The 19,275-nt window shown below is 41.8% G+C and overlaps 1 protein-coding gene across 1 annotated transcript in view; it reads right to left on the bottom strand.

Annotated features, from left to right (window-relative positions):
- The window catches only part of CUBN (cubilin), a 273,447-nt gene that overhangs the window by 153,233 nt on the left and 100,939 nt on the right, over nt 1–19,275 (bottom strand). Inside the window, exon 29 of the mRNA XM_007460874.1 lies at nt 3,611–3,792. Within this exon, the coding sequence (XP_007460936.1) occupies nt 3,611–3,792 (182 nt within the window). The remainder of the gene's footprint in view (nt 1–3,610; nt 3,793–19,275) is intronic.

Here is a 19,275-nt window from a genome sequence, read left to right as displayed (position 1 = left end):
GGGTGCGTGTGGTGCCCTCCCCACCCTGACCTGCGCCGCTCTCCCACCCGAGCATCTCCCCAGCCTGAGGCCCCGCGCCCCTGCCCCCACCCCAGCCCCGAGGGCGGCTGCCGACTGATGTGGACCTCACTCAAGTGTCCTCTGGGGAGGGAGAGCGAGAACAAGCAGCCTACTTTCGGTGAGGACTGTGTGATTTGAATCCATAATGATTTCTTTGTCTGATTAATTCCCCCAGCCATGCGGGAAAGGCCGAAATGAATGAAACCACTGTTCCGGGAGGGCCCAGCGCAAGGGCTGTAATTGCAAAGGAATGAAGCGAGCCAACCGCTTCGTGCTGATTTTCACCTGGAAGAGCTCTGTTTGTGTGGACCCCAAGTCCCATCAGAGGCAGGACTGGAGGAAGAGCCCTGTGTGGCCCTTCCCATGTACACATATGCAAATGGCACAAACCAGACTGCTTCTGGTTTAGCACCCTTGAGATTCCCCTGCCCCCTGGCCTGGGGTGGAGCTCAGAGCCTGAAACCCACAGTCTGGGCCCCCAGTCGCCCACCCCGCGAGCAGCACATATTTGGACAGAACACTGAGCGCAAGCGTTTAGTTCTAACAAAGAAAACTTGCACGTCAGCAAAATATTCTGGTCTCCCTGCTCAGGGTCCCCTTGAGATCGCAAACAAAACGGGTATGAGTCGGCGGGGCCTAGAGGCCTCCAGAAGAGTAAACACTGCCCCTTTTGACATTCTTTGCTTTCCCTCTTACTGTGCCGGGTTCACAAAGACAGCGCGGGGAGAGACCAGGGGAGGCTAACTGCCCACACCAGGCAACTGTCTGGGTTTCCTGCGCTGAGGACTGGCTTTCCTTTTCTGCTCTGTGCTGTTCAGGCTCCTTTCTCAAGGACTGAAGTGAAATCAGCCAGCGTTTCTCTAACTCAAACAATAGAATGGTACTCTCTGCTTCCACAAATTAAAACCAATAGTTAGCACATGACTCTTCAAAAGAGGAAAAAGATGGAAAGAATTTCAGGGTGTGCTTCTTTGGATTACAGCATATGACTCAACTTTGTCGGGAAAAGAATTGGTCTGATGATCAGAGATTAAAAAATGTGTTTTTAGCCAATGCTCAGGATATAGAACATTTCAAAGCCTATGGTTTTAATCTGTTTTGAACAGTTCTTTCTGCTCTGTTAGCTCCATTTACTGTTACAATCAAGTCAGCATTCCAGGGTTATGAGTAACCAAACAGCTGTTGCTTAATGCAACTGGCCACTCTCCGGACACTGCTTTTTGAGAGAAAAATAGATGGGCTCTTGGTTAGATCAGGTGAAACTCAGGTAAACTGGATACCTGGAGACAGTGAGGCCCTACTGGGCTCAGAACAGGACGAGCTGATGAACAAACAGGACGGGGACAGATGGGTGGAGAAAGTCAGCGATGTTTCCAGGCCACACACCCACCTGGGGTAAAATATTGTGAAACCTGTTGCTAACATGTTATCGGCATCCATGTGATAGGAATGGAAAAAAATCATTTTATTGTCATTAACCCAAATTGATGACAGCACCTTCTTGAGTATTTGCAGAGATGTCCAACAAGGTTTGGAGGGAAAAAGTCAGGGGGGTTAACTCACTTCAGCCTTAAGAAAAAAGCTTGCCCAAATATTTAAGGGCTTCAAAATATTCCCTCAAACCCTGGTTGGATGGGACACGGGAGCCCACCTTGTCCTGATACAAATAAGCCCCAAGCAGACCGCAGCCTCTTCTCACAGTCCTTTCTGTGCAGGACCCTGTTTGAATGCTGCTGCCCAGAGGCCTTGTGCTGTCCCTCTGTCCCCAAGGCTGCTCTCAGGGAACAGGCCTGCTCTTTGCTCTCTCACGTAATGGGTGGGACAAAACCAAAGCACAATGAACCCTATTTACATGTTGCCAAGTAGGCAACGATCACACGAGCTTTGCAATATGAAAATGAAGGGTGACGAACGTGTCACGTTACTGTGGAACACTCTGCTGCCAGCCCTTTGTACGGGTTAAGGGTTTTCATGCGACTGAGGAATCTCGCCTGCGGGAGGGAGCATCTCGACATTCCCCGCGTGAGCGTTATTACTGCTTCACAGTCTGAGCTGCGCGCGAGTTTCGTGAATTTCGGGAGCCACCTTATTCTCTCCTCAGAAGAAACTGGTCCTCCTCTGAGCTGGAGTCATGCCTGGGCAGCCGGACTTACGTGAAGACAGGGTTTGGGTTGAACCCAAGGACTCACCGGCTCTGTCTCCAGTCCCACTTACTGCAGCATCGTCCTTCTTTGCAGAGACTCGAGCTGCTAAATGTGACTCCTAGTGACGCTGCGTCTACTCAGTGAGGGCGTGATTTGAGAACCCCATTTCTTTTCAAGGAGACAACTTGGTTTGTAATTAAATAAGGTTTTTAAGTTTTAAAGTTTCCTACACAGTCCTGTCAATAAGCCGCTCCTTTCAGTATCTTGCACACTGCCCACATCTGTCCTTCTACACTGGCTGACGTGGCGTGTGCGGCAGGGATGGATTCAGTTCTCAGCTTTTCCACTCACTATCCTTATGGTTGTGGAAAACCCCAGCAATCTTTTTGAGCCTCCGTTCTGACAACAGTGAAATGGGGAGCGGTAAAATCCCCCTCTTACCTCACAGGATTCGTTAACATTCAAATGGGAAAATGGATGTTGAAATCCCTTTGCAAATCACCATAAATGTACATTATCACTGCACAACAATTGGAGATGTGACACTTTCATTTATCCCACAAATATATATCAAGTGTTTACTATTTGCCAAGTGCTCTATGGCTCTGGGGGTATAGCAGTGAAACAAAACAAAACAGAACAAAAACAGACAAATGCCCAGCTTTCGTGGACTTTAAGTTCTACTAGATACAGAACCTTGTCATGAGGCAGTCCCTACCGCTGAGGCGACAGAAGTTTCATGTGTACTTGGAAATCATCTAATGACTAGATTCCTGCAACAAACAGCTGATTATAACCGATTCTCAAGGGCCATCTTAATTACCCGAGATAAAGCCATTGCAGCAGTGTTGGAAAAGTTGCGGCCACTTCCTCAGCTCCCTGCCCTGTCCTACCCAGAGCACCCACGTCTTCTTTACACTCTGCCGTCCACTGCCTTTCCCAAGGGAGCTTTCTCAGGCTGGAAGTGTGGGGCACTGACGATCCCAGGTTCCATCAGTGGGGACGGGAGCTGGGGGACCAATGCTTTGTGTCCTTAGAGGGATGGTTCTGAGCAGCAGACCTCATAGGACCTCGGGGGTTGCAGGAGGATTAAGCCCATGTCGCCCACAGGGGCTCCCTTCCTTGGTTCTCTCTCCTCAGCCTCCTCCCATGGTTCCCTCCCTTCTGCCGCCTGGTACCACCTTCTAATTACACCCAGCCATTCGGGCACTGCTTTTAGGGAAACCCAAACTGAGATATTAACCCCATTTGTCTGCAAGCATCATTCACCAAGGGCTGATACTCATCGAAACGTCTAAGAATAGAACACTGCTGGCCCCTGGAAAGAATTCAGGGTTTTCTGCAGAGTGATTTCCAGTTCTGCCCCCCAAATCCTATAACGTGCGGAAAACTATCTAATTTCCTACCTCCAGGACATCGAAGGTGCAGCTTGCGTGATACTCCACATCAAAGTCATGGATGGTGAGCTGAACGCTGCTCCCAGGGGCTGCGTGAATGTACCAGATACACTCCTTGTTGGCGGGGTACCTGTTAGGGTAGCCGGGACTACTGAAGGAGCCCGTGTCCCCAGACAACTCTCCACCACAACCTGTGAAAAGAGCAAGGCTCAGTCAGTTCAAAGAGGGCATCGTCCACTGGGAAAAAGTCAAAAATCCAGCTACGCAAAACATAACTCAAAATGCACAATGCCTAGCTTAGGAGAGAAATTATAAAGTCATAATCAAGTTATAATGAGCAGTTATAAAACAATGAGAAAAAACCATGGCTACAGCTTATTAAATTCACTCTTTTAAAAAAATTGATTATATCATTTGGGGCGATAATTCTCAGCTCTTATTCTCACCACATCAAAGCTCTGGTAATATTTTCAAAATGTCAACCTAATTTTTATACCTTCTTCATTACATATAGGGAAGAATTTCCTTATAGGAGGCACAATAGGCTGTATGAGCAGAGTCAGCACCAGGTCGCTTGGTCTTCAGTTTCCTTGTATCTAATGCATTATTTCTAACTCCTTTCAGACCTAAGATGTGGAATTCTAAGTGCTAAAAATCCTTACCTTTGTATGAGAGACTGTAGGAAATTTAAAAATATATATATATGATAGGCCTACCCAAAACCTTCACAGAGATGTTTATAGCAGCCTTATTCTTAATTGCTAGAACTTGGAAGCAACCAAGATGTCCTTCAGTAGCTGAATTAGATAAATAAACTGTGGTCCATCCAGACATGGGATATTATTCAACACTAACAACAAATGGACTATCAAGCCACAAAAAGACATGGAGGAGGGCTTCCCTGGTGGCGCTAGTGGTTGAGAGTCCGTCTGCCGATGCAGGGGACATGGGTTTGTGCCCCGGTCCAGGAAGATCCCACATGCCGCAGACTGGCTGGGCCCGTGAGCCACGGCCGACGAGCCTGCGCATCCGGAGCCTGTGCTCCGCGCAACAGGAGAGGCCGCAACAGTGAGAGGCCCGCGGACCGCAAAAAAAAAAAGACACCGAGGAAATATATACGCACATTAAGACGTGAAAGAGGGACTTCCCTGGTGGCGCAGTGGATAAGAATCTGCCTGCCAATGCAGGGGACGCGGGTTCCATCTCTGGTCCACAAAGATCCCACATGGTGCAGAGCAACTAAGCCCGTGCGCCACAACCACTGAGCCTGCGCTCTAGAGCCTGCAAGCTACAACTACTGAGCACACGAGCCACAACTACTGAAGCCCGTGTGCCTAGAGCCCGTGCTCCGCAACAGGAGAAGCCACCTCAATGAGAAGCCCGTGCACCGCAACGAAGAGTAGCCCCCGCTCACCGCAACTAGAGAAAGCCCTCGTGCAGCAACGAAGACCCAGTGCAGCCAAAAATAAATAAAATTAAATCTAAAAAAACAAAAACAAAAAAAGTGAAAGAAACCAGTCTGGAAAAGCTACATACTGTATCATTCTGACTGTATGACATTCTGGAAAAGGCAAAACTATGGAGACAGTAAAACGACCAGTGGCTGCCGGGGGCTGGAGGGGAAGGAGAGATGAATGGGTAGAGTGCTTTTTTTGAAGATTTTTAGGGTGGTAAAGCTACTCTGTATGATACCGTTAGGGTGGACACATGTCATAAATTTGTCGAAACCCATAGAATGTACAACTTCAGGAGTGAACCCTAATATAAGCTGTGGACTTTGTCAATATAGGGTCATCAATTGTAACAAATGTCCCATTCTGGTGGAGGAGGCTGATAATGGTGGACTCTGTGCGTGGGTGGGGACCGGGCTACATGGGAACTCCACCTCCCACTCAGTTTTGCTGTGAACCTAAAACTCTTCTGAAAAATAAAGTGAGGGCTTCTCTGGTGGCACAGTGGTTGAAGGTCCGCCTGCCGATGCGGGGGACACGGGTTCGTGCCCCGGCCCGGGAAGCTCCCACGTGCCGTGGAGTGGCTGGGCCCGTGAGCCATGGCCGCTGAGCCTGTGCATCCGGAGCCTGTGCTCCACAACGGGAGAGGCCGCAACAGTGAGAGGCCCGTGTACCACAAAAAAATAAAATAAAATAAAATAAATTTAAAAAAATAAAGTGAATGATAAATAAAAACAACAACAAAAATGATATAGGTCCTGGCCCAGGGAAACGTACATCTAAAAACCAACCAACCAAACAAAAAACTGACGTATTAAACCCAAGCATGGAAAAAGACTCTAGCATATGTTTCATGAATGTATACATCATGCCGTAGAAGGTAATTAAGGCAAGTCATTATAACAAATAATCAAATGCTACAACACGTGGTACACAGTAAAACACTGCCACTGCCTACTGAGCGCATAGAGGCACTTTACAGATAGTTCCTATTTTAACGCTCATAACAACCACAAGGATCATTGTTATCTGCATTTCTCAAATGAGCAAATCAATGCAAACACAGGTCAAGTGGTTTGTCCACGGTACCTAAGTCGTGAGGGGTGGAGCCACCCATGTGCAGAATCTCCCGCTATCAACCGATCCGTGCAATCCGGCAATGCGGGGTTCTTAACTACTACACTCCGCAGCCTCACATACTTGGTAAGAATTCAGAGATTTCAGAATGGAAAGGGAGAGAAAAATTTATGGAAGAAGTAAAACTTGACGAAGGCTCAAATTTTAAAGACAAAATTAGAAAAAAATAAAGATAAAATTAGAAAAAACGATAAATTTTTTTCTAAAAATTCTAAATTTTTTTCTTTTGTTTTCCAAAAGCAATTTTTGGTGATTAAAAAAAATTGTTTGCTCTGTTAACATATCTCCCTTTTCTATTTTCAAGAATATTCTTAATCAGTTGGTAAGTTCTTCCAAGCACCTTCCCTTACTGAGCGTCGTCAAGGCTTTTCATGTTTAAAAATGACAATGCCTCCTCACTCCATTGTGAATGTATGTGCATTTACACATTAAGACAGTAAAGCTGAGGTCATGTCTACTATCCACCTTTGCAAATTTATTTGTCTGTACAGGGAGTTAGAAAAAAGTGTTATAAAAGTTCAAAAGAAAGAGTTTCCATACAGAATCTCCACTTAACTGAAAAGAGCTGAGAATTCCAAGAAGAATCCTGATTGTGTAAAGAAATCGGATTCCAGCTCAACACGCTACCATCTTCTTGAATGGCCAGTTTCCTGCTTCCATTTGAAAAACCTCTGTGTTTTCAGACTTTAAATTTGCTGCACAGGACAGCATCGTTCCTATCAAGTTTCTACTTTTATTTCTGGTTAAAGTCCTGTGAAAAAGCTATTTAAAATTAGACGTGTTGACATTGTTTGTAGCCTGTGGTGAATGTTAAAAAAACATAAGTGCTCGAAGATTCAAAAATATTTTTCCTACTACAACCATCCATGGAAAATATTCCTGAAGCCAAAATCAGCACAGATTGTATATGTGCTCAGCACCACTGCACAACCCCAGGGGGCACCAGTCACAGTGTATTTCATCAGACAATGCTCCCTGGAGTTGTGCAACACAGTGGCCCATGGAAAGCAACTCTTACTAAAATACATTATAGGTAAGCAAAGCCAGTCTGTTACCCTCATTTTTTTCAACCTACATTTTCAGTTCCTATGGTTCTTAGTATCAGTTGTATCAAATAAGCAAGCCAATGAAAAAAAAACCTTTGGCAGAAAATAACTTTGTGGTCACATAATATAAAAGAGAACAAGGAAATGGAAGCTTGGACACCTCACCTGCATTTTTATTTAGATTCAGCTCATCAGATGATCTAATTTTTTTTTAAATCATAGTCGATTCATCTAAAAGTCTGTATAATATTTTTCCATTGTCTTTTCCAAATGTTTTAGTTTCCTTGTAAATTCCTTTGCAAATAGCAGGATACTAATACCCTTAACTGAGTTGCTGTAAGCTGGAATGATAATATCAGATTCTTGGCAGTCAATGAAGCTTTGAAAAATTACAGTACTTTTTTATTTACCCACTTACAGCTCTGGAGACCCATAGTGTACTTTTCCCTAAGGTTTAAAATAAACATAAACAAGGTTTATAAAAAAACAAAGCAGAGTTTTATTTTTAGGTATGCCATGCTCTTTCCTCATGAATAGCACTTATGTGTGTGTCTCCTAAAGAGAAATTCCAATATTATTAAAAGTGATACCATACTGGGGAAAAATACTGTGTGCTTGTGAGGAGGAGACAAAGAAACTGCTGGAGCTTGAAGACTCTTTGCAGCTTTCTTTTTGTCCTTCATAATCTCACTACCTCTGAAGTTTAATTTACCAAAAGGTAACAACTTTGATTTAACAGTTCACATCAAACGCAAAATAGAAAAAATTAATTCAGTGGTATTTTATGGTAAAAACTATAAAGTACTGAAATATAAAGTTAATTCTGATAATTATGGTAGAAATTTAACTCCCTCTTTGTATTTCTAAATTTTGAAAGACATAAAATAACTTTCCAATTCCCATTCATCCATCCATCCATTCAATCAATATTTATTGAGTATATGCCATAGTACAAGCAGTGCTAAAGAAGCCAGGTATATTTTATGTCCCTGGGGGGGGAAAAAAAAATCCATCTGTAGACATAAAAAAAGTGCTATTACCACATGCCCTCCTGCAAATCATTAAATTCTTTTTGTTTTTCCTTCAGTTTGCAAAGAGTAATTTCAATAAGTTATGATTTTAAAAAAATAGTGAATTCTATTTCATCTTTCACGTGCTAATTGATGGTAAGTTATAAATAAAAATAAATAAATCATTATGTCGACTTGCCAAAAGATATTTTAGAATTTGGTAGTTTCAATAGTACAGTGTTGGCATAATTCTCTTTCGATACTAATTTCATTCCACAGATGAGAGACTTTTATCAGCAGTTAGCCAGTTATGCTTCACTCTCCTGGGTATCATTTCTTTTTCCTAGATTTGGAAATTCTTTAATAAGTGTGTACTTGGTATCAAGCAAAAAAAAAAAATTTATGTCAAAATATATCTTTAAAAAACTGAAAAAATGGGGGGAAGTGTAAGCTGGAACGAAGTGAAAGAGTGGCATGGACATATATACACTACCAAATGTAAAATAGATAGCTAATGGGAAGCAGCCACATAGCACAGGGAGATGAGCTTGGTGCTTTGTGACCACCTAGAGGGGTGGGATAGGAAGGGTGGGAGGGAGGGAGACGCAAGAGGGAGGAGATATGGGGACATATGTATACGTATAGCTGATTCACTTTGTTATAAAGCAGAAACTAACACACCATTGTAAAGCAATTATACTCCAATAAAGATGCTTAAAAAAACCCCAAAACTGAAAAAATGAATGATGTCTATTTTTTCTATGCTCTCCTCAAGGGACAAGGGAAAACATATTCACAACAAAATTGAGAACATTTCTGTTAACCAAAAAAAATGAAATATGTAATGATTTGACAATTTGTTTCATAAATTCAAGCTATCTTTAGGTTAACAGTGAAACATTAGAATATGAATTTGGAATTGGATAATTATAGATAACAATGGAAAATAATAAATTCACACCAACAGATGAGTTTTTAAAATTATAAATGAAAAACAAAAACTATAATTCACAGTAAATAGTAGAGTTTTTAAAGAGTATACAATGTGAATCTTTTGAATTGTATTTATACATCGTTTTCCACTTAATTATCTGTGAAAAAGAGACTGGTTACAACACAGGAAATGTGACTTGGAACCTATATCAACACATACTGTCCCACTGCCAGTTAAAGGAAATAGCAAGACAGTCCAAAAACTCCTATTGTGTTTAATTCTAAAGGAGAGAAAACATGTTCCAAACGCTGAAATGAATCAAAAGCAAAATAATTTAATTCTGCCTCATCAACAATATCTTGTTTATATTGAATAGCAAAGCTGTTCATTTTCTTTGATTTACTATTTCTGCACCTTGTGTGGTAGAAACAAGTTTTGGTTTTGCTTTATTTTTAATAAAGACTGTGGAATTCAGGGACTTCCCTGGCGGTGCAGTGGTTAAGAATCCACATGCCAATGCAGGGGACACGGGTTTGAGCTCAGGTACGGGAAGATCCCACATGCCGTGGAGCAACTAAGCCTGTGCGCCACATCTATTGAGCCTGCGCTCTAGAGCCTGCGAGCCACAACTACTGAAGCCCGTGCACCTAGAGCCGGTGCTCAGTGACGAGAAGCCACCGCAATGAGAAGCCTGCGCACTACAACAAAGAGTAGCCCCCACTTGCTGCAACTAGAGAAAGCCCGCACGCAGCAACGAAGACCCAGTGCAGCCAAAAATAAATAAATAAATAAATTTATAAATAAATAAATAAATTTATTATAAATTTTGTTTGTTTGTTTGTTTGTTTGCGGTACGCGGGCCTCTCACTGTTGTGGCCTCTCCCATTGCGAAGCACAGGCTCCGGACGCGCAGGCTCAGCGGCCATGGCTCACGGGCCCAGCCGCTCCGTGGCATGTGGGATCTTCCCGGACGGGGGCACGAACCCGTGTCCCCTGCATCAGCAGACAGACTCTCAACCACTGTGCCACCAGGGAAGCCCTATTATAAATTTATAAATAAATAAATAAATTTATTTTGTGGAATCCAAAAATCTACTTATTTGGTAAAAGCTGCTTTACCTATGGAGCGGTCCTCAGTGTTGCTGATGTCTAATACTAAAAATCTTTCCACATAAACAAACATCTTAATTTTATTTTCCTATTAAATTTAAGCTTACTTGGGGCCAGGAAAGAGAAAAACTGTTTGTTTGCTGCACTCTCTCCCTTGGTGTGAGATTCAGGACTTGATGGTCTCTTGTTAAAATACACTTTCTCCTGGGTGAGTCACAGAAGAAAATCTCTTTCTAAATCCAACCAGCTACTTTGGAGATGGAAACAACAAGGCTTCCGGAAAATCTCAGGTGCCGAAATTTTATTTAGAGTAGAAATTATGGTATAGACACACCTGCAAATATTAAAACAAATGAAACGGTGGAGAAAGCACAGTTTAGCAGCCTGTGCAATAAGTTTAAAAAAATCATGTCATTGTCAGTCATGTCTGTGCCCTTGGATGAATGACCAGGGGGTCACAAGAAGGGTAGAAAAGGGAGGACAGACAAGGCTGGAGATGAAAGAAGTTGTATTGACCAACAGCCAATGGGAAATGACACAGGAGGTGATGGGTAGACTCCCAAGATCCTCGTCATCATCACGTTACCTGTCTGGTTGAATGAATAATCAAATGTAGGAAAACAGAGAAGTTTTCTATAACTGGGCTTCAGTCATCTAAAACAGAGACAATGATTTGGGAAGGCACTTCAGAGGTCTACATGGAGAAAATAATTAAATGATGAAAATACTAACCAAGGAGTAGAATGGAGTGATGAATAAAGAGCTCTGAGGGATACATATTCAGAAGAAATAGAGAGAGATAGGGGGTCTTTGCACCAACTGGTAAGAAAAGATTTTCATGGAGGAGACATGATTTCAGAGTTGCAAAACTTTTGGAAATATAATAATATACCAAGTAAAGCATAGGCCATGGCATAAAACAAAACAGTCCAGCCCTGGCTATGCTACTCTTTGGATAACTAATTTAACCTTTCTAATCCCCAATGTCTTCATCTGTAACAGTGTTAGTACTCAACCTCATAGGGTTGTGATATAGATTAAAGGAAAAGTCCAAAGTAAGGTTTTTAGCTAAGTGTCTTGCATATGACAATCACTCCATATATACTGTGTATTACAACTGAACAGGAGTTTATCCAGATCTGGGATGAGACGAGAGAAAGACCTGGAGCTGGAAGAGGAATTACCACACCGGCTAAAGAGCCATCATGAACACCCGATAAGACATAAGAAATCAATTGTTCATGAAGCTACAATAAAGATAGTTCATATCTGTATGGTAGTGCACAGTTTTTCAATGCGCTTCTAATGAGCACATTAATCTTATTTGAAATTCATAACAACTCTACGAGGTAGGCAAGAGTGATCATATCAGGCCCATTTTAGAGATGAGCAGAGTGAGGCTCAAGAAGACTGCTGGACTTGTAACTCACATAGTGAACGGCGGATCTGGGGCCAACCTCCCCCACCCCGCCAACCCCTCCTGCCCCCAAGCCCCTACTCGCAGTTCTGCCTTCTCTCCGCTATGCCTCATTGGGCATTTCAGTCCTAAGGCCCCGGAACGGCAGTGTTGAACACCGCCCTCATTACCGTTCTGTCCATCTACTGAGGAAAAAAGTCACCATAGCAACCAGAAAAAAATAAAGCAAAATGCTTTTTCATTTAATTTGAGACAAATCTGACAAATCTAATATGCTAACATCGTCAGATATCAGCTGAACTGCAATAAAATAATGTCCTGATGAGAATCATATGTTTTTCAGTTTTAATTAGTTAATCTTTATAAAAGTTTTAGTACTGGTGACTGATAATCTGTTTGATTCTACTTTCCTCCAAACTCCAGCCATCAACTGAAAGGAAGCGCTTACGTTATCAGCAGGAAGCACATTGATCTACAGAACTCATAACAAGAAAGAGTTAAAAGTTGTTGCTAAACCTGCTTACTTGTGAAGATAACTTAAATCGTTTCTATATATAAGCAAATAAATAAAATTAAATTCAAAACTTCAAAAAAAAATAAATTAAATTAAATTAAATAAAAAAAAGAACTTTGCTAACACTGTTTTTCTGGGGTTTTTTTTGTTTGATCTAAAACAAGCAACGAGTTATAAAATTCTAGAACAACAACAACAACAAAAAGCATAGTCTATGTATGTTCTATCCTCAAGGTTTGGGGTGGCTGTTGATTTTTCGTTTTGTTTTTTGGTTTTAATAAAAGCAAATTAGCAATGAAATGGCTAGATGGAATTAGAGGCCCAAAGTTTTAAAAGCACATTCTGTGTTTCCTGCAATTACAATTGCTCAAACCTCTTTACACTTGGCATTTTCCTGAAACTATGTTCCATAAACCAACAGCACTTGGGAGGGCCTGTCCGCTTGGAAGTGACTCTGGGCCAAAGCCCCCTGAGGCTGGAGGAAAAGGAACAGAGAACGGACCCAAACAGGACATCCTCACAGCCTTATCCTCTAATTTCGGAGGAAAATGTCTGAGAGATCAGGGTAAACGTGAAAAAGAAGCTGAAAAGCCAAAGTATAGTAAAATAATAAATTTTACGTAATAAATGATGATGCTTCATCAAAATGAATGATTTATATTTTAATAGTTTTTCTATAAAGTAAAAATAAAAACCTTCTCTTCTGCAAGACCTTGAGAGGAGACTCACTGGTCTGTCCAATTCCCCTCTGACATGCAAAAGGGCAGCAGGCGAAGGGGGCAGGGTCCCAAGGAGGAGTTACCAGTAAGGACTCTTTTCATAGGAGTCAGGCATGGGGCAGCTATAATGAGAAAAGGTAACTAGGAGCTCAGAATTTGGGAAAGTCCGACCCAAAACAAGGTTCAACTATTTCCTGCAGTACACAGGCCTCACTTCTTCTTTTTTTTTTTTAAATGGAATATAATTGATTTACCATGTTGTGTTAGTTTCAGGTGTGCAGCAAAGTGATTCAGTTATATACACATTTTTTTTTTTTCAGATTCTTTACCCTTATAGGTCATTACTAAGTATCGAATAGAGTTCCCTGTGCTACACAGTAGGTCCTTGTTGGTTATCTATTTTATATATAGTGGTGTGTCTATGTTAATCCCAAACTCCTCATTTACCCCTCCTCCCCCTTTCCCCTTATGGTAACCGTAAGTTTGTTTTCTATGTCTGTGGGTCTATTTCTGTTTTGTATATAAGTTCATTTGTATCATTTTTTTTTTTAGATTCCACATATAAGCAGTACCATATGATATTTGTCTTTGTCTGGCTTACTTCACTTAGTATGATTATCTCTAGGTCCATCCACGTTGCTGAAAATGGCATTATTTCATTCTTTTTTATGGCTGAGTAATATTCCATTGTATATATGTACTACATCTTCTTTATCCGTTCATCTGTTGGTGGACATTTAGGTTGCTTCCATGCCTTGGCTATTGTAAATAGTTGATTTACAACTATTACAACTATTGTAAATAGTTGGCTATTGTAAATGAACATAGGGGTGCGTGTAGTTTTTCAAATAATGTTTTTCTCTGAATATATGCCCAGGAGTCGGATTGCCTGATTTACTCATGAGACATGCAAATAATGTAATTAAAGCAATTTTGAACAGAAACTTTCAGGTTAGGTTGGAATGGAGGTGGAGACAGATACGAGCTCCTTAAAACGGACAAAGTTGTCTTATGGTGACCCTGGCACGTATAAGAACCACAAAAAGTCAGCAATTCCTGGTTTGGTTTTGCCAGTTAATCCCCCAACAGTCTAAAAGTGCGTGGCACAGTCCCGAGGTATAGGAGAAAGGCAAGTGATAGGTATCCATCCTAAGAGAGAAGACTAAAATCAGATCAACACTCCTCTCTGAAGACAAAGCCATGAGGGGGCCCCCAAGTTCACCTGATCTTAAGGATTTGCAGATTCATATTCTGGGGGATTTTGTGGGTTAGACTGATTCTGTGAGGACAGAGAGTGCACCAGCTGGAGCAATCACGAGATTAAATTAGAGACGAAAACCAGGCAATGTAAAGGCCAAGGAATGGGAAATTCTCCAGAGGAAAAAGAAAGAAGAAAGAAGACAAAGCAGGTGACTCCAGGAGAGGGGAAAGTTGCCAAAGCTGCAGAACCTCCTGTGTTGGGTTGAATAGTGTCCCCCAGAAATCATGTCCACCTGGAACCTGTGAACGTGACCTTATTTGGAAATAGGGTCTTTGCAGACGTTATGAAGTTAAGATGAGGTCATACTGGATTAGAGGGGGGCTGAAATTCAATATAATTGATGCCCTTCTAAGAAGTGAGAGATTTGGGCACAGACACATAAAAGGAAGAGGGGCCATATGAAGACTGAGAAAGAGACTGAAGTTACACATGGACAAACCAAGGAAAGCCAAGGATGGCCAGCAACCAGCAGAAGCTAGAAGTGGTAAAAGGAAGGATTCTTCTCCAGAGCCTTCGAAGGGATGGCCCTACTGGTACCTTGATTTTCGACTTTGAGACTCCAGACTGTGAAAAAATAAATTTCTGTTGTTTTAAGCTACCCAGTTGTGGTATTTTGTTACAGTAGGCCTAGGAAGTGAGGCTGAGGGTCCTCTCCTGGGTTATAGACCTCACACGGCAGAAGGGGTGAGGGGTCCCTCTGGGGCTTCCTTTATAAGGGCACTAATCCCAACCATGAGGGCTTTACACTCATGACCTAATCACCTCCCAGATGCCCCATTCCTAATACTATCACTTTAGGGGTTAGGTTTCAACACATGAATTTTGAGGGGACATAAACGTTCAGACTCAGCACAAAGTCTATTGTTGAGAAAACTAGAGACAAACTTAAGCTCGGTATCACAATAGGAGAAGCCAACTCAAGAGTTTAGGGTGAGGGTTCAGAAAGTTTCATCTTCCATAAGGACTTCATCCCAGACCCAGACTTTGTGATAATCATTTTGTCTAAATGTATTCCATACAGCAATGGATATGGAGTAGACTTATCTACTTTCAGCAGTAGGGACAAAAAAAAAAAGAGTGAAAGAATAAGGTCATAACCTGCAGTTAATGACTTGGAAAATAGATATAAGGATACAAGGAGCTCAAAAATCAACGCTAACCACAGTTATAAAATGACTTTTAAATTACCACGTAAGATGTCACATTAATATTCAAAATTAATATTTTCAGAGCCATCGGACTCTCTGAGATGTTCTGAATCTGAATATTGAAGTGTTTCACCTTAGTATACAATTAAAAAGACATGAACCCAATGTACCCATATTTTAGGACTCTTTACATAATACAAATTATAATTTCCTTTATGTGAAAGTTTAAAAATCTTTCCTTTTGACCCAAACAAGTACAGCTGATCTTGGCATCTTTTCATTTTGATTAACTATAACCTTTTTCATCTAATCTACTCATTCCAACCAAGCTGAAAAATGGTTTCCCAGTAGAAATTCTTTGCTTACAATTCAGGAGAAATCAATCAATCATTCTCTCTCTCTTATACATTTTTGAAATTATTGACGATTTCTGAACAAAACATATAAAAACATCTTCCAGGAAATGAAATGAGATCAAGGCAACTGGACTAATTTCCCCTAAAGTAAGTAGTCATGCATAAGACTACCAAGAGCTATTTCATGAAATCCCCCAAACAGGCAAAGACAGAGGAAACATGTTCTCTTTATGTGATTCCCAAGTTCAACACTCATACTAAGTATTCATTCAAATCCCGCTTTGTTTCTATTTATTTTATTTTATTTTTTGGCCACGCCGCACAGCTTGCGGGATCTTAGTTCCCCGACCAGGGATTGAGCCCGGGCCCTTGGCAGTAAAAGGGCCGAGTTCTAACCACTGGAGTGCCAGGGAAGTCCCTCTTTCCATTTAATTATTTTGATACACAGTGCGTTTGCAGGGAGAGAAGCTCACCGCCTCCCCACAGGGCTCTGCGTCACTCGCCCTCGCCCACCCCCATTCCTTCTCTCACCTCCCCCAGCCTCCAGCCTTTCTTCCACAGCAAGGTTGCCCCTGATGGACCAATGGACAAGCGTAGGCAGCACCATGCCAACGGTCGTGGTGTCCTCTGACCCTCCAAGCTCTGTCCGAGCCTGAGCCATGAGATGATGTTCCGTGATGACAACAGGAAGGGTGCTGGTCCCTCACAGGACACATGCCTCGGGCGTCCAGTCAGCCCACGTCCCCTCTGACTGGGGTCCTGAATTAACCAAACCCTCAAGCGCTCCACCCTCGTCCAGCCCATCTGTTATGGGGTAGCTATCCTTCACTTTAATAGCACTTCTCTTGTAAGCTCTTTTGCATAACTAAGCCATGGTAACAGATTAGATGATCTCCGTGGTCTATCCCAGCTCAAAGTGTATGATTACAGCAACCATATGTAGCCACTCGAGAGAAAAAACACTTTATGAATGAGGAATAAAGCAGATACTGTGTTGAAGGACCGACAAGCAAACTCAGCTATTTTGAACCAGCTGTTGGCTAAGTACTGCGCTTCACCCCCATCACTGCTACGGAAGGAGGAGCTGTGCAATTCAGTGGGGAGACCTTGGAACTGGAACATTATTTACTTGGGAAAGACAGCACACGTTCTTTCAAAAACAGCCATTATCCTCAGTGGGAATTTAGCTGCAAAATTACCTGCTATAAGCTCTGACCTTCTCTGCGTTGCAATATCATCTCATCTTTTTTGCAATGAAAAATTGTGGGGAAAAATCATTTGCTTGTAGGCAGAGTGCAGCTGTGTAAACACTTGGGAGCTCGACACCACACACTTGGTTGTGTGTCCTCATTCCCTCTTTGAGTTTGGGGAAGTTACTTGACTTCTCTGACTCCTCCCTCAGTTTTCTTATCCGTAATATGTGGATAATGATGCTGATTTCAGAGGATTATTAGGAGAAGACAAGAGATCGTATTTTTAAAATGCTAGCCAAAGGCCCAGCACATGGTAGAAAGATAACACCAACTTTTCAAAAATTATAATATCAACATTTTAAATAATTACTTGGTCCAGTAGTAATAATAAATGAGGTGTCAATTAAGTCAGTGCACCAAGCATTTACATCACATTTTCGTTCGCTCTTAACATGGTAACGTGGTTTTATCTTTATCACCACTAACGTCTTAAAATAAATGTAAAATTACATTTAGGTAGTATTGATAAATCTGTATTATTTAGCCTGTGAGTAGTCTGAAAGTATAACTAGAAGGAGAAAAAAAATCAGGGATAAGGTATATCAATGTCATCACTTATACAGAGAATACAGAATTAGGTTAAATCTTCTAGAATGTAATTACTATCTTAAACCAGAGATTCATTCTTGGTTTTGTGAGTCAAGGCCACGGAAGGCTGGCTTTAGTTTCTCTGAATATCCAGCGGCATATACAAAAACACAAGTCCTCGGATACATAATGTCAGAGAGAAGTACGGCATTATTTAAGTAAATGCTCAAAAAGAGAAATCTCTGGGGACAAAAATTATGTTCTACACTGAACAGCGTGTTTATTCTGTGTTGGTTTAGTCGTTTGGGGCTAAATTTGAAACTGTGGGAAAAAATGCATGGTTTCTTTTTTCACATTGTACAGAAAAGTGTGGAGTCCCCTGGAAAGTATGTGCAGTATCTATCAGGGGTGTTGTTGCTAAGGAACCAGAACACAAACAGAAGATTCAAGAAAGCCCTTCTTTTTGGCCCAAGTCTCAAGGACTATTACAAAGTGTGCAATATATGATTTGGGAAGGTCATGGTTGTTTGAGGGTTACTTTTTTCTTTTTATAACTTTTGAAAGAGTAGCAATGGAAATAGAGCTCAACCTCTGCAAACAGTAGTGACGTGGGAATTGGGATGCCAGACTCCTAAAAGGTTGCCACTGGATACGAGACTCAGAGCCAACATTACATGAAGGTCAACTCTGTGTGTGTGTATTTTCCTTTGTCGTCAAGGAGGCAAATAATGTCAGAATTTAGCTTTTCCGCTCCTAGTGAAATGTCTGCCTAGGTTTAATGCTGCCTCTGGTTACTAGGACCTTGCTGGAAAAATTGTGAAACCAAGCCAAAAAGAACTGCAGAATTTTCTTAGTAAGTGATCATCCCACTTTTACAAATTTATAAACAGATTTTTTTTTTACATTAGCATCATCCATTAAGAACGTCTTTCCAATAAAGATGTTAAGTGAGAACTCGCCATAAATAAAAATCGGACACAGTATCATAATACAGCAATCTTTGCTTTGGTTCTCCATGAAGACTGTACTCGCTTTCAGTCTCCAGCCTTAAACATTCTCTAAGAGTAACACAAAGGTGAAAGTCCAAAATATCAAATAGGCTGAAGTGGCCAGAATAAATAGGACAGGATAGAGCATGTTATAAATGTGAAAGAAAGCCTAATTAGCAGTTAGGGAAATAACTTTTAAATTAAACAGAACTAATGTTTCTTAAAAGCTTTTCTTTTACTTAAATTTTGACCCACACTGAACAAGCTTTCTTTATCTCATATCACACAACATAATAAAACAATCACAGGAGTCTATGTTTTTCCCCATCTGTCTTTACCAAGAGCTTGCTTACAGATTTACTGAACAAAGGGCACATTCTTGATCGCAGCTGAAGTTACCTTAGAGGCAGAGTGGGAGAGGTGTCTTACCACTTCTTTCTCTGTGATGTTCTATCACTTGCCCAGCAGGAAGTGACACTAGGAGTGAGAAAGGTCTCTGCCTGAGACTGAGGACCAGACTGCGTGATTCACACCCTGGCCTCATGAGCCTGCTGCAGAGTCTCTGCTGACCACAATTCAAAAGCCACTTTCCTGGGGCTTCCCTGGTGGCGCAGTGGTTGGGAGTCCGCCTGCTGATGCAGGGGACATGGGTTCGTGCCCTGGTCCGGGAAGATCCCACGTGCCGTGGAGCGGCTGGGCCCGTTAGCCATGGCCACTGAGCCTGAGCGTCCGGAGCCTGTGCTCCGCAACGGGAGAGGCCACAGCAGTGAGAGGCCCACGTACAGCAAAAAAAAAAAAAAA

The sequence above is a fragment of the Lipotes vexillifer genome, unplaced genomic scaffold (genome assembly GCF_000442215.2).
Source record: "Lipotes vexillifer unplaced genomic scaffold, Lipotes_vexillifer_v1.1 scaffold534, whole genome shotgun sequence".
Lineage (NCBI taxonomy): Eukaryota > Metazoa > Chordata > Mammalia > Artiodactyla > Lipotidae > Lipotes > Lipotes vexillifer.
This window is presented reverse-complemented; position numbering and strand designations above follow the sequence as displayed.